Source organism: Mycena indigotica (genome assembly GCF_014461135.1).
Source record: "Mycena indigotica strain 171206Taipei chromosome Unknown Mind.scaff0016, whole genome shotgun sequence".
In the NCBI taxonomy this organism is placed as follows: Eukaryota; Fungi; Basidiomycota; class Agaricomycetes; order Agaricales; family Mycenaceae; genus Mycena; species Mycena indigotica.
Window position 1 is genome coordinate 835,952 of NW_023503015.1, and position 25,910 is coordinate 861,861.

General features: G+C 49.3%; 7 protein-coding genes across 7 annotated transcripts; 2 read left to right on the top strand and 5 right to left on the bottom strand.

Moving 5' to 3' along the window:
• Window positions 1-3,933: 3,933 nt before the first annotated feature.
• Window positions 3,934-6,098, top strand: MIND_01361200 (RBR-type E3 ubiquitin transferase; the record flags this gene model as incomplete). Its single annotated transcript, XM_037370041.1, has 10 exons — window positions 3,934-4,238; window positions 4,282-4,405; window positions 4,453-4,534; window positions 4,591-4,955; window positions 5,011-5,176; window positions 5,229-5,308; window positions 5,357-5,389; window positions 5,434-5,509; window positions 5,561-5,803; window positions 5,857-6,098. 10 exons carry the CDS (start codon window positions 3,934-3,936, stop codon window positions 6,096-6,098), a joined length of 1,716 nt encoding a protein of 571 aa, XP_037213597.1.
• Window positions 6,099-8,009: 1,911 nt separating this feature from the next.
• MIND_01361300 (uncharacterized protein) lies at window positions 8,010-9,780 on the bottom strand (the record flags this gene model as incomplete). Its single annotated transcript, XM_037370042.1, has 5 exons — window positions 8,010-8,340; window positions 8,386-9,026; window positions 9,083-9,499; window positions 9,544-9,684; window positions 9,739-9,780. 5 exons carry the CDS (start codon window positions 9,778-9,780, stop codon window positions 8,010-8,012), a joined length of 1,572 nt encoding a protein of 523 aa, XP_037213598.1.
• Window positions 9,781-10,424: 644 nt separating this feature from the next.
• On the bottom strand, window positions 10,425-12,180 carry MIND_01361400 (FA-desaturase domain-containing protein; the record flags this gene model as incomplete). The annotated part of the gene is made up of 9 exons (XM_037370043.1): window positions 10,425-10,550; window positions 10,598-10,769; window positions 10,818-11,142; window positions 11,201-11,270; window positions 11,325-11,565; window positions 11,615-11,670; window positions 11,718-11,949; window positions 11,997-12,041; window positions 12,095-12,180. The coding sequence occupies 9 exons, from the start codon at window positions 12,178-12,180 to the stop codon at window positions 10,425-10,427; spliced, it is 1,353 nt and encodes a 450-aa protein (XP_037213599.1).
• Window positions 12,181-12,485: 305 nt separating this feature from the next.
• MIND_01361500 (Alpha-aminoadipate reductase Lys1p) lies at window positions 12,486-18,840 on the bottom strand (the record flags this gene model as incomplete). The annotated part of the gene is made up of 18 exons (XM_037370044.1): window positions 18,682-18,840; window positions 18,593-18,638; window positions 18,464-18,551; window positions 18,391-18,416; window positions 18,233-18,330; window positions 18,165-18,176; window positions 18,091-18,119; window positions 17,961-18,043; window positions 17,805-17,909; window positions 17,666-17,757; window positions 17,571-17,624; window positions 17,499-17,527; window positions 17,367-17,452; window positions 17,069-17,323; window positions 16,965-17,019; window positions 15,348-16,918; window positions 14,306-15,301; window positions 12,486-14,254 (listed from the first exon to the last, which is right to left on the bottom strand). Exons 1-18 carry the CDS (start codon window positions 18,829-18,831, stop codon window positions 12,486-12,488), a joined length of 5,544 nt encoding a protein of 1,847 aa, XP_037213600.1. The 5' UTR covers window positions 18,832-18,840.
• A 1,707-nt stretch (window positions 18,841-20,547) lies between these two features.
• Window positions 20,548-21,870, bottom strand: MIND_01361600 (Zinc-binding dehydrogenase; the record flags this gene model as incomplete). Its single annotated transcript, XM_037370045.1, has 7 exons — window positions 20,548-20,640; window positions 20,697-21,261; window positions 21,314-21,542; window positions 21,589-21,602; window positions 21,651-21,681; window positions 21,724-21,793; window positions 21,847-21,870. 7 exons carry the CDS (start codon window positions 21,868-21,870, stop codon window positions 20,548-20,550), a joined length of 1,026 nt encoding a protein of 341 aa, XP_037213601.1.
• Window positions 21,871-22,032: 162 nt separating this feature from the next.
• Window positions 22,033-23,585, bottom strand: MIND_01361700 (uncharacterized protein; the record flags this gene model as incomplete). Its single annotated transcript, XM_037370046.1, has 2 exons — window positions 22,033-23,078; window positions 23,129-23,585. The coding sequence occupies 2 exons, from the start codon at window positions 23,583-23,585 to the stop codon at window positions 22,033-22,035; spliced, it is 1,503 nt and encodes a 500-aa protein (XP_037213602.1).
• Window positions 23,586-23,898: 313 nt separating this feature from the next.
• On the top strand, window positions 23,899-25,869 carry MIND_01361800 (Spermidine n1-acetyltransferase; the record flags this gene model as incomplete). The annotated part of the gene is made up of 4 exons (XM_037370047.1): window positions 23,899-24,267; window positions 24,322-24,345; window positions 24,399-25,159; window positions 25,212-25,869. 4 exons carry the CDS (start codon window positions 23,899-23,901, stop codon window positions 25,867-25,869), a joined length of 1,812 nt encoding a protein of 603 aa, XP_037213603.1.
• Between the last annotated feature and the right edge of the window lie 41 nt (window positions 25,870-25,910).

Below are 25,910 nucleotides of genomic sequence, written 5' to 3' on the forward strand. Positions count from 1 at the left end.
ATGTAAACCTGTTCTGCACTCAACTTATCTCGGAATATTGACCCCAATTCATCCTCTGGAAATATAGAGAGATCAATCAGAGTATGTGGGTATGTGTATACACCATATTTGTTGAGTTCTACATATTTGATCTCCAATCAAATGATACATCATAGCTTCATTGCCAATATAATATATAGTAGTATTCATCAGTCTAATAGAGCATAACAGGATTTTCTGGACATAGTATGTGATGTAAGGCATACCATTTCATAGGGGGATCCCTCTACATGTTTCCCACCTTAATCCCATTAGGGGGCCCCTCACCTTCAAGTAGGTTATTAAGAGATTAGAGTGATAGAATTTATGCCATGTATACAGGTGCATGTGATATATAAAATTATGGGGGGTATACACAGCTACTATGGACATCTATTAGACCTGAATGCAACTTGGATCATGATTATCCATGCATTTCTCAGCAAGATATCAAGTGATCATTGTGCCTGATCCAATTTAAAACATGGAAACCAGGGGAAAAGTGGCATAATATTGGAGTATTAAGATATAGGACTATGATCACATCAGAACATCTAAAGCTTAAGTAAATAGCTACCTATCAGTACAACAATCATTTGAATTCATACAGATTTGGTGGACAAATTTCAACATCAATAGATATGATGAATCATCATGAGATGGTATAGGTATACTAATAACATTATATTTTAAAGAGTACTGGTCTTAATATTCAGGTACCCTTAGTGGTGCTTCAATAACCTATGTGGGTTGTCCACATAGTAAAGTATCACTGTATAAAGCATAGATCAGCTAATAATTGGCCAATGTTAACATAATTACTAAGCTGCCACTATTGGTCACTCAATGAAAGTTGTTCATATAGTCAAAATATATAACTTTAATTTTGTGATGCTTTGTGACATTATCTGATGATTGTACTGTCAAATGGCAAAAATTTCCTTTTTAAGAGATATGTTACACCTGTCACAGCACATATGATATAACAGCACATATAGAGCTGAAATGAGTACCATCAATATGAATAGTATGACATAATATAACAAATATAGTAAGATGTCATATAACAGTGTCATATATTATAGTTACTTAAGTACTAGATCCTTAATACTAAGTATTTCTTCTTTTGGTAACTTTCAATGATGTAATCATAATATATCACAGAGATAGTAGATATTACAGTCTACACACCTTATAGTCCTTTCAACCGAAATTGCCTTTTTTGGCAAGCCTCAATGATCTGTTAGCTTAATATTTATAGTAGATATTGCAGCGTAGGTTGCCGACTTAGCATTCAAGTCTTAGGCCCCAGAATTATTACATTTATTGCAACTTTAAACTCTATTTATTGCAGCATTAGGCCATTTACAGAAACATTTATAGTTAGAATGCACACCGCGCTGTAGCGGACATTCTAACTACAAGGGATATGTGGGATTAACAGGTGCTCGCCTCTCGAACGATATTCCGCTTCTGCGCTCGCTCAACACGAACGGGGACTGTCAGCTTGCGCCGTTTTCGTGTGGGAACTGGCGATGAAAGGGTTTGAAGGATGCTGGGGCTGCTGCTGGTGGATGCAAAGGTGCCGGAGACCAGGTGCGTCAAACAAGTCGTCGTCATACCAGTCATTAGCCTGCTCATTGTCAGAGAACAGGTCCTCGGCATCTTCGTCAATATCTGATGCATACTCTTCAATCCCAAGATTGTCGTCATGGACAGCTTTCTTATTGCTGCTGGTCGCCGAAATCGAAGATGGTGTGGGTGCCAATAGCGCTGGAGTATCTGGCAGCAACGGGACATTGGCAAGCAGTCATGCTGCTGCTTCATCTGGGACCACACCAGCAGCCACTGCCAGCGCTGGTGCCGAGTGCCCGGTTACACGCTCCCAGTCCGCTGCAGACCATGGTTTCCAACCTGATCCAGAGCTCTGGACAGGCTTTGACGATATGGGGAGACTGGTCGGGGCCATGGCAACTGGCAGGGATATAGTTGGAGCTGCGAGCGTGGGAGGGCTGGACTGAGCCGGTGGCGGGGGATTTGTTGTTGAGGGCGGAGATACAGTGCTGGGTTCCTTGTGGAAGTAATGGGTGAACGAGTGGGCACCAGCACTGCGAAGCTTCAAGTTCAGTATGAGCTGAGGATCACCGAACAAGCCATACCTTGATTGAAGTTTGGTGTCATTGGCGTCTTTATCCCGCTGCTGCTGCTTATGCAGTCGAATAGTCCTGGGTGCACGGCCTGTTTTTACACCTAACCACCGCTTTTCCGGTCCCCTGGCCCATTCGCGCACCGAAAGCTTTGCTCCCGTCAAACGCTGATACATCGACAAGCGCGCAATTGTGGCTAATTCGCGATCCACTGTTGCTTCAAGACTTGCACGCAGTTCATCCCCAGTGAGTTCCTCGAGCTCTGGTTCATCGTCTGTCCCTTCATCGTCCCATTCAGATTCTCTTTCCAAGTCAATATGTTCCGGTTCGGCTTGATCCTCAGTGTCAGGCTCTAGTTCAATGTCGGACTCGGTATTGATGTCAACAGTCCTGGGTGGTGAGTACCCAATGATTTCGAAGTCTGAGTTGCCATCTGACGTGTCAGAAGTGTCGTTGTTGTGCCCACGGAGCGCCTTGCTTGCTTTTCCAGTGCGTGCACGGCCAGCTGCTGCAATATAGCGCTTTGGCTTGCGGCCCATAGTAGATAGAGTCAAGGGATAACACTAAAGACAAGAAATTTTAATTTTGCCGTCGCTATTGCCACCCACGTGATCATATTACATAAGATTATATAATAGTCCCAAAGTGGTGGTGTCTAAGTGACGTGCACCATAGCAATGTATGTCATATTCCACCTACGTGAAATGGCGTTCATCTTACCTTATAGCCTGCACACATTCCCGATATCATTCTAATGTACCGCAACCTGATCACCCTCCCGGGCAGTCTTTCCGGCAGCGATGGGTTCATTGCGTTGGCGATTCGCTCGCTAAGCATCATACCAAACTCTGCCGGGCCCGAACGCATCTTCAGTGACTTTAGTATCATTCACTCCAAGAGACGCAACCGCCTGAATGTCGACAAGGTCCACAAGACCACGATGGTCCGCCAAGATCGAAATCGCGCCTATGCTGCTGCTGGCCGGCTTGCCAAGCGAAAAATGCGGTACTACACCATGCCTGATGCCGAAGGACTTGCTGGTGACGAGAGCGAGAGCGAGGTTGAAGGGGTTGAACCGGAGACAGGGACTGAAGATAGTGTAACCCAACCAGGAGTTGCGGGGGAGGTTGAGGATGCATCTGGCGAGATTCAAGACACTGGTGTCAATCCGTTCCAACGAGCAGCAGAGGTTTTGGTGTCGCTCGCGCGGGACGAGGTGCAGGGGACGAATATCGAGTCAGACGATGAAGACTTGCCTGCAAACCTGCCACTACCACCTATTTCGTCTTCACGGCCTCGAGCCGTTGCCACTCCAACCTCGTCCATCCGTTCAAGTACCCGATTCAAGAAAATACCGTTGAAAGATCTCTTCAATTATCCACCATCTGGGACACAGAGTGAAGGCCTCGAGTTCTACTGGAATACGGGACAGGCGACTTTAGATGCAGAAGACAAGGTTTTGGAAGAGGAGCAGGCAATTGCTGTCTCGGGAACCAGCGACACACCGTCAAGTAGCCTTTTACCAGCAATATTGGCAGATTCAAGTGTATTTTCGCGTAGATAATGAATGTTTTCTCTCCAAACAACTGTATTTATGTGTAGAGAGACAGATTATGCGGTGAGGGGTCGCGACAGACACATCAAAAGTCGTGGAATGTCGTGACCGCGTCATGACGGGGTCACCGACGGTCATCGACAACACTGGTCGGAACAATGGACAACTTAGCCGATCACCATCACCCCCTGGCCCTCTTTGACTCTTACACTCATGGAAGACGATACACTAAGTGAACTTCTCATTGCACAACTCATTGAAGAAGATTTGCGCTCACTTCGTGCTACACAAGAAGCAGAAGCCATCCAGCTCAATCAGGTAGTCGCATTATCGGCCCATGCAGTCGGCCAGCTTCCTGTGTTCTCGAAACTATCCGCCTCAGAAGACGACCAACTCGTTGCATTGGGTCTCTATGCCGAGCAGTCGCGATTGAGCAGTGATGCTGTGTATGCCCAGCAGCTGCAGCGCCAGAATATCGCCGATATGCAATATGCTCAGAAGGTCGCTGCAACAGAGAAGTGAGGTCGGTCCCTTCTTTCTTCGTCTACTGAGGAGTTTAAGAAAGCTCGTACTTGATTCTGAGTTTGCCCGAAGGCTCCAAGCGATGGACGATGACGGGGAGGATATGGATGAAGCAGATGACGTCGAGAGTGTTCTTGGGCGGGAGACTATTGAGAATCTTATGGTGTGTTGCCAGCAGCATCTTTCATTTCCATTAGCTTACTTTCAAAGGCCTCAGATCTCAATGCGAAAGGGAAAGGCAAACCCGTGAAAATTGAAGGCAACATGACTTCCAAACACATTCAGCACTCGCGTCCGTGTTTTCTTTCTTTTTTTGCGTGGGAATCATATATATTCAAACGTGCGCAGAGGTAGTGGTAATCAAGAAAGAAGAGTCGAATGACTGCAGTCTCTCGTCGCCGCACAGCACCTGTGGGATTTGTATGGACCCCTTTCAACCAACTTTCTCTCCCTACACTGCATCTCTCACCGCCAATTCTTCCAGCCGAGTACAATTTGGCCTCCATCTGCCCTGCCCTCAACAACACGCGTACTGCGTGGGCTGTCTCACCAATTACATCGATACAAAACTGAATCCTGACGGAAAAGCTGGTGTCGCGGGCATCATGATTTTCCCCATTCGCTGCCCCGAATGCCCAACGGATGAGTTTGCAGATGGGATTCCGGACGATATTGCTGCCCGCGTTATCGGACCAGAAAAAATGGTGATTTGGGTGCGTGTGTCTTTCTAAGCCTTTGTCCACCAAACAAACATCAATCGATGTCTAGGACCACCAGAAACTTCTCCATTCGATTCCGTATATCTATTGCCCCAATCCTAAATGCTCTGCGATCGTTCAAACACCTGAAGAAACTGATGATGAAGACCCTCAAGCCGTGTGCCCGTTCTGCCAGCTACTGATGTGCGTGTCGTGTCGTGTCGCTTGGCATCGAGGTATGCTTTTTAAATTGTGTCTTGCTCAAGTTCAAGTTCTTGTTTCACATAGATCTCTCGTGTGAGGAGTTCCAAGCCCTCCCCCCAGATGAAAGGTCTCCGGAAGACCGTCTTCTCATGGAGTTGGCAAAGGTCATTTAACTGCTTTTCCAACTGAACACTTAATTGACGATTTATTAGGCGAAGCACTGGCGACGCTGTCCAAATTGCTCGGTACTGGCCTTGTATTCCCATCTGCATTGCTGACACTCGCATAGTCGCTTGTGGAGCTTGTTTCTGGATGCAATCATATGACTTGTCGCTGCGGGACCCACTTTTGTTTCAAATGCGGTGGTCGGTCGCATACTTTTTGGATTACAAGACAGAATTGACTGAAAGTTATAGCCCCTTGCACAAACAAGGGTCTGTGCACCCGTTCACCGCCTTGCGATTTGTGGGACGAGGATATGCTGCTGGAAGAACGAGAGCGAGAGCGAGAGCAAGCCGCCAATGTCCCTGCTCCAGCTTATGCACCTCAACAACCGGTGTTTATCCCACGAGTTGAGCTGATTCGCCCACCTGCTTATATCCCCGCTCCGGCGCCAGTGCTACATCGTCGCAGTCCACTAGAGTGGATGGATGATCCTGGTAAATAATTCGGCATTCAATGTGGCAATACGTATAATTGACCGACACACCAGATGTTGTTTGCAGTCGCCACTGGTTCACAACCGAAATGATCAACACGCTCATCTGCGGGTACTGTAACGTCCGCTTGAACTCTCTCGCCGACTTGCGGTTCCACTTGACCCATGTTCGCCGTCATCCTGTCTACGCGTGTTGCGGCAGGTTCTTCAAGCACGAAATAGACTACGATCGGCATGTCCAATCGTATGCAGCGCGGTTTCATGGAGATCACGTGCATCAGATGAGAAGAGACTGAGATTTTATGGTGTTCACTGTGCGTTGACCGCATTACGAATCCAACATAACAAGAATCATAATACTATTAACCCAGCAAAATATAAGTACACACAGCAATGGCACAGAGCAAGTTGGATAGCAAACACAGTCTCTTCGACAGCCTCATTCATAGTACTTGTATCTTCTCGATCCGCCATAGAGAGCATCCAGCGCCAGTGCATGTTGAAACTTCAACTCTCGCGCTCTGTCTTCCTTAATCTTGTCCCATTCACGCTGACGCTCTGCCTTGGATAGCCATGCTCCACGACCAAAATCAATCATGCGAAAGGAGGGGGTATCCAGCGAACGCAAATGCGGCGGGAGTGTTAGTGGTCCCTTTTCTACAACGAGATTGCGTGTGCCGAATGAGCCTTGTGTGATGCCTGCAGACCAGAGCCGTTCGAGTAGCGCATAGCAAGTTAGCCTAAACGACCAATGAAGCTATTTGTTCCCAGTTTGAAGTCGAGAGAGTAATAACGAGACCCACTTTTGTCGTTTGGACAGATTAATAGGAATGATCTGCGAACCACAGTTCTCTAGTAGCATCAGCGGCTGGCCCTCTGCTGCTTGGTCGGGAATATAGTAGCCGTAGAATTGCGGGAGGACTGCTGTCGCTGCCACACGCACGTCGTTTCCGACAACCTTACGCAATTTGAGGGCCTCTTCAATCACATTGAAACCTGACCAGTGCTCGCTGAGATGAGCTTCGCGCTGTAGCATCTCGGTGTACATCTTCGCCTCGTGTGCTAGCATTTCTTGATCTCGAGAGTGTCGGGTGGCAACTTTTGCGACAACTTCTACGACGGCGCGTTTGCCGGTTGCAATGGGTACCTCAGAGTCGGGAAGATTAGTCTGTTCCAGCAAGGTAAAGCGCTCATCCAAGGCAAGGTGAGCGGCGTAGACACTCCCGTGGTTTCCAACGCCTACAGTTTTATGTGAACATATTCCAATGCAAAGCTTTGCAGTAACGTAGTCATTTTTTGGTGTCGAAGGTGCAATTGGGGGAGAAACGCGGCAATATTGCCTCGTTTGTGACTCTCCCGTCAAGTCCTTGCTGAGAGTAGTAACCGTCAGAATTTCGGGGAGCAGATGGGCGGGAATGGGTTGTTTGAGTTGAGGAGAAGTTTTCGCATGAGGGATTCCGCAAGCGCAAACGGTCGAAGGTTCTTCCAATTGAGTATCCGCGCTCTATAATGTGTCTTCAAGCTTGCTTGAGCCAGAGACAACTCACCCTCGGGTTGTCATCTAACGCTTTCGAATGCTCTTTGACCTCACGTGAGTTGGTAGGGACACTTCCGTCGACGAGTCCACGCAGCTCATCGGGGCAGTCTTCCAATCTCCAGTCCTTCAGCGCGACCACTGGCCAAACCCGCAATTTCTTCGGCTCGAATGGCAAACCGTGATGGACGCTCCAGCCTGCGCCATATACCTGCTCCCACAAAGAAGGACGCTCTTCGATGTCTTCGTCTTCACATTCCATCTCATCCAACACTTTTACTCCGGCAGATACCATACTCGGCGACCAGTACTCTGGTTTGCGGTTTACGTTGGGTTTGGCGAACAAACGAGGGAGGTGGAAGGACTCGAGATCTTCAAGCCTATGGGCCCAAACGAAACCATTTGGAGTACAAGTCATTCGCGTTTTGCAGTCTTCTCGGTCTAGCACTGGAGTTGGTTTGTGTCGCTCACAGGACCCACAATCAGAAACATCGCTTGGAATCGAAACTTCCATGACACAAGGTCGAAGGCTCGCCAGCCAGGGTTTTAGCGCACCTATTCACTTAAAAACAGAAACAAACGAGAGACGATCGTGGTGGTAAACGTGAGAAGCTTCTGCCAGTGTGACGACGGCCAGATACAGATAAGATAAGGAACTGATATTTACTGGCAATTAATAATATGGGGTTAGCCTAAAACCATAAAATCGACGTCTTCTTGACCCTCCATACACAGCGTCGACAGCCGCCGCTTGCTCCATATCACGCATGCGTCGCTCCTCTCCCGACAGTGCTAGCTCTGCAAACTTGACACCAGCGTCTGGTGCTTCCGGAATCCATTCCCCGCGACCAAAATCAATGATACGAAACGAGGGGTTCTGAAACGAGCGAAGCCATGGTGGTTGTGTGAGTGGGCCAGGCTGAATGAGCATATTTCGCGCATAAATAGAACCTTGTGCTACTCCTTGTCCCCATAGACGATGAATAAGCGTATGGCACGTCATCCTAATGAGTGTCAGGATCGTATGAACACAGCAAGCATGGTCTTACTGCTGATCCTTCGTCATGTGATGAGGGGACGTATCGATTTGCTGACCACAATCTTCGAGAAGAATGAGAGGGCGTGCTGTGGACCTGCTGCGATCGGTCGGAATGTAGTAACCGTAGAATTGCGGGACAACGGCTGTAGCAGGGACGCGAACATCCTTGCCGACTGTCTCTTCCCATCGACGCGCCTCCTTGATGACATGAAACCCAGACCAGTGCTCACTCAAATGAGGAGAGTGTTCCTGCATTTGGGCATATATTTCCGCCTCGTTTTCCAACATGCTCCGATCTGATGAAGAGCCATCCGTGACTTTAGCCATCACTCTGACGGTCGCAGGGTTTCCACTTCTTGTCGGTTGAGTTGAGTTTTCGTCGTATTCGAGTATTTCGAAGCGCTCATCTAGCGTTAGCTCAGCCGGGTAGACTTCTGAGTGGTTTCCCAACTTGGTCGAAGAACGATGAGCGATGAGTCTCAGATCGGCTGTGAACTTCGTGTCTTTTGGGAATTGCCGTGGATAAACTCGGATGTATTCCTCTGCAGCAGGTTGTCCACTCTTGCGTCCGGACAAACCGTTCGGATCAATAACTCGAAGAGTATCGGGAAGCAGATCAGTTGGCATGGGCTGTTCGAGCTTGGGGATGGCCTGATCAAAGAAATAATGAGAATAAATAAAAAACATATCGCGCTTCGCATACCCACCGTCGGTGAGGCGTTAAACCCGTTCAAAGGCAAGGCTACCGTGTCATCGACCACACCACCAAGTTCCTCGTGACATGTATCCGCGCTCCATGCTTTCAGCGCGATAGCTGGCCATACCTTCAGCTTTCGCGGACTTGGTTCTTCCTCAGGACTGCCATTCCAATCTTTCCCATATACTTGCACGCAGAGAGACATGCCGCTGGCCTCGAAGCCAGCGCTTGAGGTGGATAACTTTTGGCCCACGAAAACCATACTCGGCGACCAATAATCCGTCGTTCCGTCACTCGTGAATTCCTTGAGATCCTCCTTGCGATGCGCCCACACGCGCCTGTCGGGCGTAGTGGCCATCGATGCTTCGCATTGTGCTCGAAGTGGAACTACTTCCTTGTGATCGCTATGAGTTGAGGTGGCATCTGTCTATGAGGAAATGAGTGATTATATGACAGAATGGTCTGGCTTACTTCTGAGCCCTCCAGTGAGGAAGAGCTATCGTCGAATCTGAACGCAGATTGAGAGTCAGTCGAGCAGATGGACTCTGATGTGCAAAGATCCACATCGGCCACAATTTCGGGACTTTCTGAAATGGGTTCATAAACAAGTTCCTGAAAAACGGTCTGAACAATCCCGGATAGCAGAATGCGTATGCGTCAACCAACCTCTGATTGAGTAGTGAGCTCGGTAAGGCTTGAGCTTGACATATCGTAGTCGGTGATTCGATACAAAACAGACTGAGAGCGGTAATGAGAGACCTGGAAAGGAGCAGCGCAAGTTTTATACCTTCGATCAAGTTTCAACAGTGCTTTGACTACGCTTTGGATGCAGAAAATCGTGGGATTTTGTGCGCTTGGGCTCGAGGCAAGTGCATCAGGTGTGGTCCGAGTCATTGTCTATCCATATATGGTCAGTTGAAGTATAGCACATTTTTAGAATTCAGGGATTTTTACAGGAACCGCATGTTCATGCGCCGTTCAGTATTGCGCGCAAGCCATATTCATTCAATCGCAGTTGAACAGACTGAGTCCCAACTTGCAATGATCGTTCCGCTTAAAGCAGGAGTAGATGTGGTTGAGGCTTGTTCAACACGAACGTGAATGAAGATGAAAGAGTGTCACGTGTTTGATCGAGATTTGAAAGAATTTTTCTCCATGGTTTCCACTTCTAACTAGTCGTTGCGTATGCTACTCTAACTCTACTCAAGTATCTAATAACTCTATCATATCTAGGCTATGGTGTCTAACACGAAACGAGTGCAGGACAAAAACGACTGTACGAGCCAGAGCCACAACGGCCAGTCAGGCTCATTAAACAGAGAGAGAGAAGAGAAGAAAAGGTCTGCTGCGGTCTATTTTGAATCAACCTCGACACCCGAGTCTTCGACGTCACTGTTGGTAGCAATGATCAGCGGCTTTGCAGCAGCGAGTCCGCGAGCATTCTTGTAAAAGACAACTCCGCCTTCATCTTCGACAAACTAGAAGAAAATGAGTCACATAAACGCTGTTAGTGCAATGAACGGACCTTGCACTCGCGCATCACCCGGTAGACCTCCGCCCAACCACCAGGCCGTCCTACGAGTTTAATTCCAGCCGTTGCGAGTCGAGCACGCAAGGCGTCAGTCGCTTCCCAGGCGTGATAATGAGGAATCTTGCTGGTAACATGGTGCAAAACATGGGTCTCAGAGATCCCATGGCTTCGTCAAGTATTAGATGAGTTCATGTCAAGAAAAAAGTAAACATACGTCGCGTGTGCTCCTAACCAACCCATCATGGAGCCCAGATCACCAAGTAAGCTGCGATCCATAGTGCAAAGCGCGCCACGCTGGAACGTGAACATCTCCGAGCGGTAGTGGGGCAGGAGTGGGTCTGAATGTTGCAAGAAAGTCACAAGGACCAACCAATGGTTGACCCAGATATACGGCATGAGATATGTGCGGAATACGGTCCAGAACGACCAGTGGTTGCATGAAAGAACGATGAGAGCCAACCACGTCAAGATACCGATATCCGAAACAATGATCTGCGAGAATTGCTGCGGTGAGAAGATGATGGACGAGGGGGTGAAGTCTGCAAGATAAGCAACCACTCAATAAAAGTAAAGGAAGAAAAAATACGGTTTACATACGGTTGGTGCCTTTGGGATAGCGCAGCTGTCCACCGATGTTGTACAGCAGATACATAGGAAGACCCATGAACTAGACATTGCTTCACATCAGACTGTGACTCGAGAAAGTGAAAACAAGACGAACCAGGTATACAATGGATTGCACGAAGACCGCAATAGGCGAGTCTCCAAGAGCCTCCAACAACTCTGCCTGAACTGCCTGAGAAACATTGACACCGAGAAGATCGTCGCGGGTGGGGTCAAGAGGAGGCAGGCCCATTTGTGTGCGCGTCCAGGGCACAAAAACCTGGTCCTGCGTCATATGCCCAGTCGCGGCGTGGTGCTTTGCGTGGCTGATGCGCCAAGAGTGGTAGGGGACGCCAAGACTGGACACAGTTAAAGAAAAGAGATAGTGGCGGGAATTGTCTTGGTTACCCTGAGTGAAGAGTCCATCCTACGGCATTATTCACGCTTTTGTATGGACTAAAGGCCTAGCGTTGGATGAGAAGGAGCTCAACAAGGTTGGGGAATAAGGTACCCCGTGTCCTGGAGCGAGTTTAGGAGCAGCGAGCAAGAACAAAGACGACATACCACATTCATGAGCGACTATCCACAAGCCAAATGCGAAGAGACCAGCAAAGAAGGAGTACAATGCCCATATCGAGAAGCTCGCAAGGCCCTGAAGATTTGGCGGGAGGGTGGTTGCCACGAACGCGTCAGACACGCTGGCGAGTTTCCACAACGACGCGATAACGACCAGGTCCCAAACCCTATAAAGCGTGTCAAACACTTTCAACGCGGGCGAGGTAAATCCTACGGGTATGCTGCTGACCGCAACGTCGAGCGCTCGAAACAGTGAGCCCTTTTAATGAATGTGTGAGCTGGTCAAAATAGGGATAGGCAAGAGATACGGACGGTATCGCTGAGAGTAGGTCTTTCATGCTGAGGTTGGGAATTGTGACCTCGACCTGCGTGGCCTGCATCGTTTCTGGGACGGTCATGGAGGGCAGAAGGAGAGGAGATGGAAAATTTCGCTTTCAATTGATCGCTTGTGAAAGAGACATCTCCACCTCCTTTGAGCCATCACGCTAATTTAGTACCGTTACGCACTTTCCTAGCTCTCCAAACGCGTCGAGACGCGTCTTCAGAGCAGAAGCGTAGACGCAGCATGAACGTGTCTGGAAAGCATGAACGAGCTTATGTAACGCACCGGTGGCAGCTTGCACTTTCCCTCACTGTTCTATGCACACTCTCGAAGCAGTTTTCTTGGCTTGATGTGTACACCGTGTCATTCTGAACACTAAATCTAATTACCACTACGTCCCGCAGCTTTCACAACTCCTCCACTGAGAACAGGTAGTACCCTTGCTTTTTCTAGCGCCGTTGGACTCGGTAAAAAGTCAGCAGCAACCAGCCACGATAGATACAGCCCTATCAAGTTATCCGACACTGTGCTTTCGGTCGCCGCCTTCGCAGCCGACAACAAAGCCACAGTGTTGCTATCATCGAGCTGTGGCGACTTGCTGCTTGTTGGGAGGTCGTCGAGGACGAAATGGAGCAATGGGAACAACGCATTATCCTGAGTTTCCAAGACATGTTGCTCGAGTCGTCGTCGCCAGACAAGATACTCGCATTGGGTGGTCTCGAAGCCGTATTGAGCTAGCGGAATCAAAAGGTCATTGTAGGTGGGTAATGGTTGGGCGGTAATATGCAAAACCGACATAGGTGCCCCAGCAAGCGGAGAAATGCCAGCGAGGGTTGTGCAAAGGGCGACATGGTCCACAGGCACCATGTTGACTGTGTTGTTGATATCAGGAACTAATCCAAGCTGGATGCAGCCCTTTACGAGTCGCCAAATGAAATCGTCTGTGTTAGTCACAGCCGTCTTGGAATCACCGACAACATATCCCGGCCGTATAATGTGCCCACGTAGGCCTCTTCGACCAGCTTCAAATAGAAGTTTCTCAGAAACCCATTTTGTCTGACCGTAACCCGTTTTGAGCGTTGTCCGAGCTCCTTCGAGGTCATCGTCCTCCGGAATACCTCGTTTGGTCTGACTACTTAGTAACGAGTCTGCCAATTGCACATAGTGCAGGGAATCCACGGCCGACGTTGAGGATACAAAAACAAGCAGTTTCTGCTTCCTCTCGGACACCAAGTCGATCGCAGTCAACGTTGAAAGAACGTTTGCTGATCGTAACTTGTCGTAGGGGTAAACCCAATGAACCTGTGGAATTGTTAACGTCATTTTCTTGGGTGAGCCAACACCTACAAGAGCACCGTTGTGGATAACAACGTCTGCCTCCTCTGCAACACGGTTCCAGTGCTCTTTTCCCAACCCAAACATCTCCACAGCCAGATCACCACAGACAACCTCCAATCGTCTACTGATCACCCATTGCTCATTCCATACTCCACGATCTGTGGACCCAGAGCGCAATCGTTCTAGCCCAGCTTCGGGTATCTTCGCTCGCACAAGGCAAATGACTTTGCCGATGCGCTTGTCTCGGTTGAGCAAGTCTCGCAAAATAAAGGCTCCCAGGAAGCCCGTTGCACCAGTCAAGAACACGGTCAAAGATTTGGTCTCAAAATCTGATGGAAGTCCAGCATACGAGTCCTGCAGGTGAGGAAGTAATTTCTCCAAATCATCGCCATACTCCAGCAACTCTTGAGCAGCACTAACCGTCGCAGTTGGCTCGGAAGATTTGTACTCCAGCCCTAAATCGGCATTCCGCAGAGAATCTACCGCTTCAACCAGACCAGTGATTGTAGGTCGGTCAAACACGAGCCCGAGCGGAGCATCGATGACAAATGTCTTGCGGATTTCAAAAATGAGCCTAGTTGCAAGGATTGAATGTCCACCCAAGTCGAAGAAACTTTCGTCGGCGGGAATAGGTTGGGGAGCGTTTGGCAGCAAAGAGCTCCAAATTTGGCGGATGGTGTCCTCCGTAACACTGCCTTTGCGGGCTGCTGCTGGAACGTTCGTCACGGCTTGGACGGTATCAGGGAAAGGTAGGGCTGGCTTGTCGATCTTGCCATTTGGATTGAGCGGCATTCGGCCTAGGGGAACAAATACTATTGGGCACTCATCAGATTCAATCAAGATTTCAGAAAACGGAAACCCACATGTAGGCACACTGTAACTTGGCAACTTCTTTTTGAGATGCTCCCGAATATCCTTGATCAACCTTCTGTATTTCTTGATTCCCCTGGCAAGCTCCTTGTCCTCCTCTCCATCTGTGACCTCGCTTGCATATTCGCCTAGTGATGGTCCGTCGAGCGGGACGAAATAACTGACCAAGATCTTTTCTTCGTCTTTGTCTCGTCGCACAAGAGTGACGTTCTCTCTGACCAGCGGGTGTTGGCTCAAATGGGTGTCAATTTCGCCCAGTTCAATCCTGAACCCACGAATCTTGACTTGATCGTCAGCCCGTCCAGTGCATTCAACAATACCATTTGGTAAATAACGACCCAGGTCTCCAGAGCGGTACATCCTGTCTCGAATCCCCTTCCAATGTCGGGCTTCTGGCCCCGCAAGTCCATTGGCTGAAGGGTGACGAATGGTATCCTTGCGGGCAGGAGCTCCTACTGCGAACCAATTGTCAACAAACTTTTCCGCACTTGCCGTTGTGTCGAGATAGCCTTCTGCCAGGCCTCCAGAGCGAACGTAAATCTCGCCAACCTCGCCAACCGCACAAGGAACAGTCCGGTCATTTCGATTGACAACCAAGAGTTGGACATCAGTCATGCCTGAACCAGCGGGCATAATATCTTTCTGTGTCGCAAGGAAGGTTGGGTCTTCGCTAACGGGTGGGATAGCAAAGTATGAAACAGCTCGTTGTGTTTCAGTTGTACCGTACATGTTGATGATGCGAACATTGGCAGCAAGCGCTTGGAGTCGAAGACAGTCGCGTTTGGTAAGGATGTCGCCCACAAAGAATGCGTTGAGAAGGCTCGGGATTTGCCGTGTCGCTTCGGCGGAGAGAAGTTGTCCCATTGCAGGAGTCAGATGAGTAATCGTAACCTCACTGTCGGCCATCCACTCAGCCAGTCGGCCAGGGATACCAATATCATCTGCGGTCGGGACATGCAACTGAGCACCAAAGAATAGCGGAGTAAACACTGCGTGTGCTCAATGAATATTCAAAAGAAATCTTGGTCGACTTACTATCGCGTTGGATGGGATCGTGTGCTATTCCACTCAGCATGGTGAATTTCGAATGTTCGCCTAAGCCAAAGCGCTCGCCCATCCAAGGAAAGAAATGCGTCAAACTGAAATGACGTCCTTTGACACCTTTAGGAATGCCTGTACTTCCAGTCGTGAATGAAAGAGTCCCAATGCTGTCCGGACCAAGAGTGACATTTGGGTCTGTCCCACCCAAATGGGACAGCGACTTGAGGACATCTTCTCCCTCCGCATTTGACCCTCCGAAGATTTCACCAGTGGATAAAACTTCGACCGCAGGCACGTCGATCCTGATTTTGAGGTCCGTTGCAAGGTATTCTCGCACAGTGGGATGAATAGTTCCTGCACCTTTCAAAACAACTAGCCCTCGTGGTTGAGCCACTTGTAGATAAAGTATTTGCCTTGCAGCAGGGTACGCAGGGTCGATAACGGAAAATGTTGCTCCAGCCTTGAGGACGGCCATGACAGCAACGACAAGGTCGACGCTTCGATGAGCGTAGACCATGACCACCTCTTCACGTTGAACACCGCCCTTGATTAGATGGTGCGCCAGGATGTTTGCGGCATTGCGGATGGCGGCGTACGAAAAGGTGACTTTCACCTGAGGGATAGAAGGCGAAGATGCTGGAATGCTTTGAACAACGCAAGGTCGTTCAGGCCATTGGATGGCGTTGCGAGAAAAGACGTCGGTAATGGCGCCTTTCCAACCACACCAGTCCAAGTCGGCAACAGGATCAGGGAGTGCTTCTCGTTGGGAAGGGGTGAGTAACGGGATAGACCCGACAGGTGAAAGTGGGGAGGTTGCTACTTTGCGAAGCAAAGCGGAAAGTTGGTCGACAATGGAAACAATCCGAGTGGGGGCGAAGAGGAGAGAGTTGTAGATGATACGAAGTGATATTCGAGGTACGAGGGATGCTCTGGATGAAGCTGCTGGCCGGGTGACAAAGACCGTGAGGTCTGAGGTCAAACTTGTTGTGCGAATGAAGTTTTCCGTTGGCTGGTCTGTTTCGTCGAAAAACCGAACGCGGAAAAGGGGCGCAATCATAGACTCGTCCTTTCCCTTGTTGACCTCCCTCGTTATGAGTTCAAAAGGTACCACATCTGCATCAGCTTCCTGCTCAATCTGCTGAACCCTTCTGACAATTGACCAGTACGGGTCGGTGGGGTCGACTGTGAGGCGGAGAACAAGAGGATCGGGAGTAGTGGACGAAGATGAGCCTATAACGACGTCGGTATCGCCTGTATATCGATGCAAAAGGACGGTGAATGCGGCAAGTAGAAGGTGGAAAGCAGAGGGGGTGTGGGGTTCGTCTTCATCGTTGCCATCACCCTCATTGTAGAGAGCAAGTTTGAGGAGAGCAAGCGATGTTTGATCAGACAAGTCAGCGAGGTGTGCTGCCTCGATGAGTTTGTTCTGGGTTGTAGCCCGTGGATAGTCTGTCGGAAGGGCTATCGAAGGAAGATTTTGGAGCCTCGACACGACCCTTGCAAGTCGCTCATCCATTATGGTCGAGTCAAGACTTTTTTTGGTGAACTTTTCGGCCGAATTTCGGCTGACACGGTCATGTGAAATACTACTCGGAGCGTAACTAATTATACTCCTTCATGTAGTCGGGACCAAGGACAACCTCTTCACCTGTGGTCTTGTTCTCGTCTGCATTAGTTATCTCAGAATAGCTCCAGGAAAACATCAAACCACTCACAAGAATTCCACGTTCTTACAGTCAGCACCTTTCCCCGTAAATGCGCCAGATCTAATTCAAACACTCGTCCATTTCGTACTTGGCTATGTTCTGTCGCATATCCACCATAACCAGAATGACCATTGAAGCAAATGGGTATCCCTGACGAGGTAGTGCTTCTGGCGCACCATGACTCTCCGTGGTCATGTCCAGAAGTCATGCCCAGTACTCGTCCTCCATACGGACCGCCGTTTAACGAAATGAGAGCGCGCCAAACTTCCATCAAGTACATGATATTCACAGTCTTGAATTCACTCACATGGAAGGTCCAACCCGGTATATGTGCCGTTCAAGAAGCCTTGCGAGGCTGGATCTGGCTCATCGTCGTGATCCCCGAGAGCAGGGCTGTGGTTGATGTCAGTGATGAAGCTTGTACAACAGAAAAGCCAACAGGGTAGCAAGAATTTGTGCTTTTTGGACCTGATAGGGAGTGTAAGTATGACAAATCGGTGGATAACTGAACAGCTCGCCGGTATGTGGACAAATATAAGAGAAGGTGGAATTTCACCCCACTAAGCTATGAAGCCATGAAAAACATTGAATATCAGAGATACGCACCACACATTGCATCAGTTGCATTTGCCGCTCGATATATGGCGGCACAGAATTCTCATCTACCCAGTAGTAGTTGGCAGCATCAGGTACTTTTCCTACTACGTATCAAGGCTGTCAGTTACAGAGTGAACAAGGAATAGACCTGATCCTGTCCCTTGTGGGTCACCAGGCACAAACGAACGTGAATCGAAGAACCACATGATCACTGCAGGGACCACATCTCGCGGGCTACCATAGACAGGAACCCCTGATTCTTGCTGAGTTCAAGTTAAGAATTGAAGGCGTGTTTAATACGCACAATAGTTACCCGAGCCATATGGCTTGGGGCCAACATCAGACCGAGTATACGACAGTGTGTTTCCATAGTGCTTTTGCTCGTATCTGACCAGAGTGAGTAAGCATAAGTTTAGATTGAGCACATGGCATACTCAATCTCCTCTTGGTGGTTGACATGATCCTGCTATGAATCAGCACACCAGAAAAATTCATGTCTTTAACTGACTGCGTTATCATGCTGCGGCCCAGATCATCAGCAGAGAAACTTAAAGCGGACAATATTCCAAACCGCACATTACCATGTGTTGAGGAAAATGGGATATTTCGCTCTACTGTCGGGGCAAACACAATGTCCAGGTACTTGGTTGCATTTTCTTTGAATGTGTTCTCTCCTGTTAATTTTCAAGTTCTGGTCGCCAAACTTCTCATGTAAGTGAGTCTGAGCTACACACCAGTGACAAGGTCTCCATTGAACACTCTGACAACCAACAATTCATGCAAGGCAAAATCGTCAAGGACACCTACACATATCTTGGCTTTTCGTGATCCAGCACATTTGCGTGAACAATGGATGTATTGACGTCTTGCTGAGGGCCCCAATCTTGTGGTTTTGCTATCATAAACCAACTTCAGAGAAGTATGAAACAAACTCACCGACTTCTTCTCCTTCACCCATATGCATATCCGAGAATGAAACCACCTATACTTGCTCAGAGGTCACAAATGTATTGTTGCAAAAGTACCTTGAATTTTCCGTGGGCATCGAATATCAACTTCGGTTTGTCTTGGACCAGACCCGTAAGGGAAAGGGAGAAACTCGATGATAAAGGTGCTCCGACAGCGAGAAGACTGAAAGTCAGTACTTTCAAGAGGATGAGGGTGGGCATCATCATTGTGTGAACATCACTCAGAGAATCGAAGCCGCTCTATTCTCAGGCTGGTGTTGTGAAGGGTCTAGACTTGAGCGAGTTGCATTGCAGATGAATGGTCTACGAAAGCGCAGCATGTTGACCACTGCGCCATTCCGCGTCAGCTGCAGGAACACAATTTGGGGCGCATTCTCGGAAATGGGCAACTGGTACACATGACGTGCGTTAATATGTTGGTGAAGATGTGTCGAGAGGTGGGTCAGGCGAAGTTTGAAGTCCACAGGATCCTAATCGCAGGGAACAACAAGCAAACAAAACTAGATGCGTCCTCCGGGAGTCGAACCCGGTGCTAGGCCAAGCAAAGAGTTAACTGAACAGACTTTTTTATTTTATTTTATTTTCTGGGAAGACCCAATGTTACCGATACACCAAGAACGCTGTTAGCTTGAAGCCGTGTTGGTCCCACAACGCCTTTCGTTAGCTTGATGCTACTTGAGTGACAGAAAGTATCGCAATCATGTATAGCTTTGATGTGTTCCAGTCAACTCTAAGCTTGATGGATTAATTGAAACATGTTTATTCTAGGTGTACATTGGTAATACTTTGATAAATATGCTATGCTGAGACTGCAATCTGCCTAACACGACTGCGACTTCTACTTCGACTGCGATTTCGCTGCCACCATTTTGGAGATCGGGAACGGTCAGGGCTCAGGTTCTGTGACGAAGCCTCTTCTTCAGAACTGGTTGTGGCCGTGGTTATAAATGAGCTGGAGCTAGACGATAAGCTGCTAGCGACGTCTTGGGGCACCAGACGTGTAAACGGTGAGAGAAGCTGGGAGTCGACAACAGGGATGGGATTGAATATGGCTTCGATAAGCGACTGGGTCGGACGCGGCCCATATGCGAGTGTGAGTCGAGGAACGGTAGCAACATCTTCTTCAACCGGCGGTGCATATAGGTCCAATGCTCTCGGTCGTGTATTGAAGACTTCGCTCTGCGTTGTTAACGAAGATGTCACGCCTGCTAGGATCTCTCCATTAGGCAAGGGTGGGGCGATGAAAGGTGAGGGCGATCCGATAGGCTCGACACGGATAGAAAGACGGAGGTTGGCATTAGTCTTGCTGCCGCGGAGAAGATAGCGGCGGTTGACTAAGCCCTTGGACTGGCCAGACTCTGGCACACTGTCAGCATATTCGGCAAGGTCGATGTCGACAGCGCCAAATCGGGGATTACGGGGGGCATTAGGGTCACCGGCGACGATGCGCTGGAGGATGGTAAGCTTGAAGGGATGTGGGAGGAGCTGGTGGGAGTCGCGGTCGATAGACATTTGGACAAATACTGCCAACTGGTGGTCCCAGAAAACCGTATGCTCGCGAAGGGGCTGCCAAGCAGTTTGGCCACGGGCTGAAGTCGATTCCTCTTCGACTAGGTCGTCTAAGCTGGACGTTGAAGAGTCCTGAGGGCCATTTCCGTTGACTTTCTGTGTGTTTTTGAACTTCCACCGGGCAGAAAATTCTCCATGGACCAAAGGCACACTCGAAAGTTGGTGGATATGAATGCGGACACTGAAGGTAGCGTGGCGGGGGAGAAGATGGTGTAACTGAGCCTTGAGGCCAGTAGGTCGAAGCTCCTCGGTCATTGCAGGGGCATGGGAGGCAAAAGGAGCTGCCGAATTTTATGTCTCGTCATCGCGGCTGTCAAGTTTTCATGAATGACATAAGCGCCCACAAGATTGTATCTACGATGGCTTCACAACAACCTTCAGCGCTGTTTTGCTCTCCAGCTTGTCCAACGCCTTCTGGTAGTCATTTACCGTGAATACGTCTGTCACCTGTCGCAGCACACGCAAAAATCAGACACTTTGAGTCAATGACAAGGTTGACTGACCATCCCCTGGACGCGCACTTTGCCGCTATCAAGATATGCCACGGCTCGAGGGAAGCAATGAGTTTGGGCAAAGGAACCGATGATCTTGATTTCGTCGCCAAAAATTTTGGCTGGTGGCCAATGAACAAGGGCGTCGTTCGCATAAACTCCATATACCATCAAGGTCCCTCCCCTGCGAACGTAGTTGATGCTTTCGTTAGCCACCGTTTCTGACCCAGTCGCCTCTACCACTGCATCAAATCCATACGGATATAACTCCTTCAACGTCTTCCATGCTGGTTCTGGTGCCTCACGGTCAATTTCTACATATTCGTCTGCTGCCTTAAGTTGACGAGCAATCTTTGTCTTGATCCCCTTGTTGGCGGCGATAACAACCTTCGCAGCACCATTCAACTTGAGAAGTTGTGCGAGAATCAACCCCGTTGGGCCCGCGCCAAGAATCAAAACTTCTGAGCCAACTGGAAGATCCAGTTTGTCAGCACCGTGGACAGCGCAAGCCGCAGGCTCAACGAGGGTGGCCTCTTCGTTGCTCAAGTTGAATATCTTGTACACCTTCTTGCTTGCCCTGTCATTTCTTGGTCAACTTTCATCCTCAGCTATGAAGCAGCAACACTCACACGGCAACATATTCCGCAAACCCTCCTGCCTGTGTGACCCCCAGACTTGCAAAGTTCTCACACAGCAACGACTTGCCTCGACGACAGTAGAAACACTCGTCGCACGTTATCCCGGGGTCTGCAACCACCCGATCCCCCAGAGAAAAGCCCGACACTAACTTGCCAAGCTTGGATATCGTTCCAACGATTTCGTGGCCAGGAATCAGCGGAAATTGGGCGATAAACTCCCCTGAAACATCATAAACGGAACTCCGTAACGCTCATGGCAGACAAACCCTTCGCAATGTGACTGCAATTCAAGGATTAGGCGCTTGCAGAGTCAAGGCAAGCGACGAACCTGTCCGTGCCACAAATACCACAACACGAGACTAAAAATATTAAACATTGGACTTGAAAACATTCCCAATTACCCTTGATCTGAATCTGGTCCTCAGAAATGTCGACGATAGGCGCGGACTTGGTGACTTCGAAATCTTGAATCTAGACATGTGCTGAGCGCGTTTTTTAGAGTGTCAAACAGCCCCAAACCGTACACCGTGGTAATACACAGCGTTCATGATAAGGCAAAGGGAAAGGAAGAATGCGTCAACATGGTTCCACTTCACGGCGCGTGACGGCGCAACGGCCCGTGCTTCCCGCTGTTGACAAGACGAAATCTATGGTATGTACTCAAAGCTACAAACAACTATAGATACAGTAGTGGAAGCAATGCAAACCGGTCACCATTTGCCTGCTGCGCGAGCTGCTATCCATTGGCTTTGTGACGGTCTGTTAAGTATTTTGCCAGGCTCGAATGGTGCTGCCCTTCCTGATAACGTGGATGTGTTGAGTGTTGCGGAAGAGTGTATCGGTGAGGAATTGGAGCTGAGAGATGACGACGAATCATTCCTAGCGGAGGACGAGCGCTGATGCGATGCATTATTTGGCCGCCAAAATGGATGGTCAGAACTTGACCTTGACGACGATGTGTTCAGACCCGGTCTTTGGATAGGAATTGGCGCGGGCCGAGGAATGATACCAGGCCGTGGTGCTTGTTCATCAAAACCCTCTGGAGACTCCTGCGAGTAGGCATAGCCTAGTGGATCAGCCTCGATGCGCTCGATCTCTAGTTCAATTTCGCGCAGTTGCTCTTCCAGATCAGGGATGATGACCGTCTCAAGCTTTTCCCTTTTTCCAGTCAGTTTTTCCATCTTGTTCCCCAGACCATTCAACTCGTTTTTCATCGCCTCAACTTTTCTCCGCTCTTTGTCTTCTTCTCGTTCTCTTTCCCGTCTTGCGCGATCCGCCTCCTCCTTGACACGGGCGTAAGCCTTTTCCCGTCCAGAACGCTCTTTCAACAGCGCCGGTAGCTCTGCCTCTACTTCCACCACCATTCCTTCTATGTCCTTTGTCGATGTCTGAGCACGTTTGGCTGCTTCTTGGAGAGCCAGCACTTTCTGTCGTGCCCTATGTTCCGCAACCGCATGTTTCTCAGAAGCCCGTTTGAGAATCTCGATCTCAGAACGCAGTGCAGCATCTGCCTTTTGGGCATCTCGTCGAGCAGTTTTAAGAGAGAGCGTGACCCCGTCTCGTTCGGCGTCAATCAGGGAAAGGGTGCTTTGAAGCTGTTTTAAGCGGTCTTCAAGGGTCATTTGGGGATGGGGTGCTGCAGGCGGAGTAGAAGAAATTGTGCCACTGGGTGACGAAGACGGAGTTGGGATAGGCGATTCGGCTCCTTCAAAAGAATCCGATTCCGCCAACGTCGTTGAAGAGGCCATATCAAGGTCTATGCCAGAATTTGAGAAGAGAAGAGAATGAAAAGCGGGGTTGGCGCACCGTCTGTAACAACCTGCTGCCGGATATTTCCTTGCACTAGGCCCAAATCGATGTCGTACTTCTTGCCTGGCATGAGTCCGTATATAATTATAACAGCCTCCTCGGTTTTGTCGTCCACTCGAATATATACGCCCTTCCAAATCGCGTTGTTCACGTTGACAGACAATCCCTTTGCGAGAGCCTCTGCAATAACGGAGGTTTTCTTTTGGACAGAGTCGTCCGTGTCGTTATCTGAGTCATCATGCTCGTCGTTGTTATCGTCCGCGGCAAGACCAAGTGACGCGATGTAAGGGTCCGCGTCAGCCCCCAAATCCGAGAATGTCGACGAAAGGATGAAGGTGACCGATACAGAGGTGATTTCCCGAACGGTGAGTGTTAGTGGAGGCTTCCCAGGACGGATCGTGTGCCATTCGGAGAAGACAACAGGGTCAACAAACGTGTTGTCTGGCGGCGACATGAATGTGGGCGCTAAGCAAAGTAGTCGTGACTGTGTGACGACCCGATCTTCAGCTTCTCCCGCAACCTCGCAACACGCTAATTATACGTGTCTCTTCAATAATGTTCAGGGTTCTATTGCAAATACTAGAAAGCTACTGTGGCAGCCCTCAATTCATTTTTGCAGTGTTCAGCATCAACAAGGAGGGTTATTTGCGCAAAAGAGGCTTACAACTACAACGCTAGGAGTCCATGAGTCAGGGCGGAATGATCAACAACTACAAATAGACCTCTGAGCGGCAAAAGACGCAGCACTATCTTCTCCCCTTACACTCATGTCACCGAATTCTCTCTCAAGCAAATTCATCACCATCTCCGTGGGCTTAGAGGGTCAGGACGACAATTTTGACCGTATCCAGCGGTTTTGGGAAAATCTGCAGATTTCAGCATACGAGCCTGCGGCGGAACCAGAGTGCGATATATTCTCGTTTGCCCAAACTGCTGTGTTCTTTGGAATTGTCCACAAAACCACTGTTCCCGAAACCACAAATATTGAGGACGACGCTCACAAGAAAGTAGACGAATGGCGCAAGGTCACCAATATTTTGTCTTCTTCGTCTTCTGCATCCAAGAACAATTATAAACCAGTTTCTCCTTCGAAGCTGAGAGGCAGTGCTATCGACGCTGAGGCCATAGTTGGACAGGTGCGAATCATGCGTGCCCGTACCAGCACATCTAACTAACTAGGGTCATTACAGGCTTCCAGCTCGCCACATAACGAGGTAAATGTATTGCTCCATGCTAAAGCATCTTTTTACTAACCACGTGTTTCCAGGATTCCGTGAATAATGCGAAAATGCCCGATGGCCTTACCATTGACAGTGACGACGACTGGTGGAACTCGCATTTTCCAGCAGCTATTCTTCCCGCCATGAAAAGGACATACAATACTTATCAACAGCATCGAAAACTTGGAGAGCAGGGCAGGCTAGAATATTCGTCGACCGACGCCGAGCCTCTTCCGGTTGATTCCACCACAACCCCAAACCAATTCAAGCTCGACAACGACCAGTCTGATGAAGAGCAGTTGACCCAGTCAAGGCTGCAAGCAGAACCAACAATCGAGCCTCAGCATACACCGTCGCGCTTGGAGCAGCTATTGGATGGCTGGGAACAGAGATTACCGCGAACTTCAACTGCGCAGTCGCAAACCATCAGCTCCCTCCCGGCCCCCCGAGACTCACCACAAGTACGCTCAGAACCCGAAAGATTCCCCAGAGTAAATGCGCACACTCTGGCCTACCAACGTCCCGAATATCCACCTCATCAATACTCACCACCAAGCTCGGGGGATATCATAGGACTGGTTTACCTCACCGGCTCGCCGTTTGTCATGGGACCTCCTGGCGCAACCCAAATTCCGGAGGTTAATGTTGGTGTCTTTATCGACGAGCCGTATCGCCGGAAGGGATATGCGCGGGAGACCATCAAACTCGTCCTGGCAAATGCATTCGAAAATCTCAAGGTCCATCGCGTTCAAGCAACTCTCATTGGACACGTGACTAGAAACCATATGAGTTCAATTCTCACGCAGCTGTACATTCATTCCCTCTCGGATTCGTGAATCGGAGGACTGACCACCCACCAGATTTTTCACTCATGAAGGCACCGCACGTGCCGCCTTTTACCATCCATTCGTCCAAGAATGGCAGGACATGACTCGATTTGGGATCCTTGACACCGACTGGAGTATGCGTCAGCTCTGGAAACCTGCGCCCAAGTCTATGTGGGACGAGCTCTTCACGCGCCACGAACGTGAGCGTGACGAACTGCTTCGGTGGGAGGAGAAAACTGGTCGCGTCAAACGTTCGGCCAGTTTAGAGACCTTGCGGGCTCCGCCTCCGGATTCTGTGTTTGATTTGACCATGTCGGAAAGCGATTTAGCCGCCAAAAGCTGGAAGGGAAAAGAGAAGGCGAAAACCAGCGACAATGAGGCTGAGACCGACTATGAAGGCCCAATTCAATCGGCGCGGTTGAGAGGACAGAGCGAACAAGGGTATCTGTCAGATGCAGATAGTGCTGCTTCGTTCGACCAGACTGAAATGGGGACCGTGTTTGATATGGCAGGAAGCGCTCGCTTAGCCCGCGTGTCCACTAGCTCATCAAGCAGTGACTCGTTCTCCGATATCGAGTCTGAGGCGAGCATGCCAGAATCAGTCGTGTCGACTAGCGGTGTCAGCTGGAGCAGCGACTCTTGGGATGATATCATGTGGGACGACGACAATATTCCCGAGGAATGGGAGTAGCACTTACTTATGCCAGAATTGTAATAGTGTTAAGACAATAT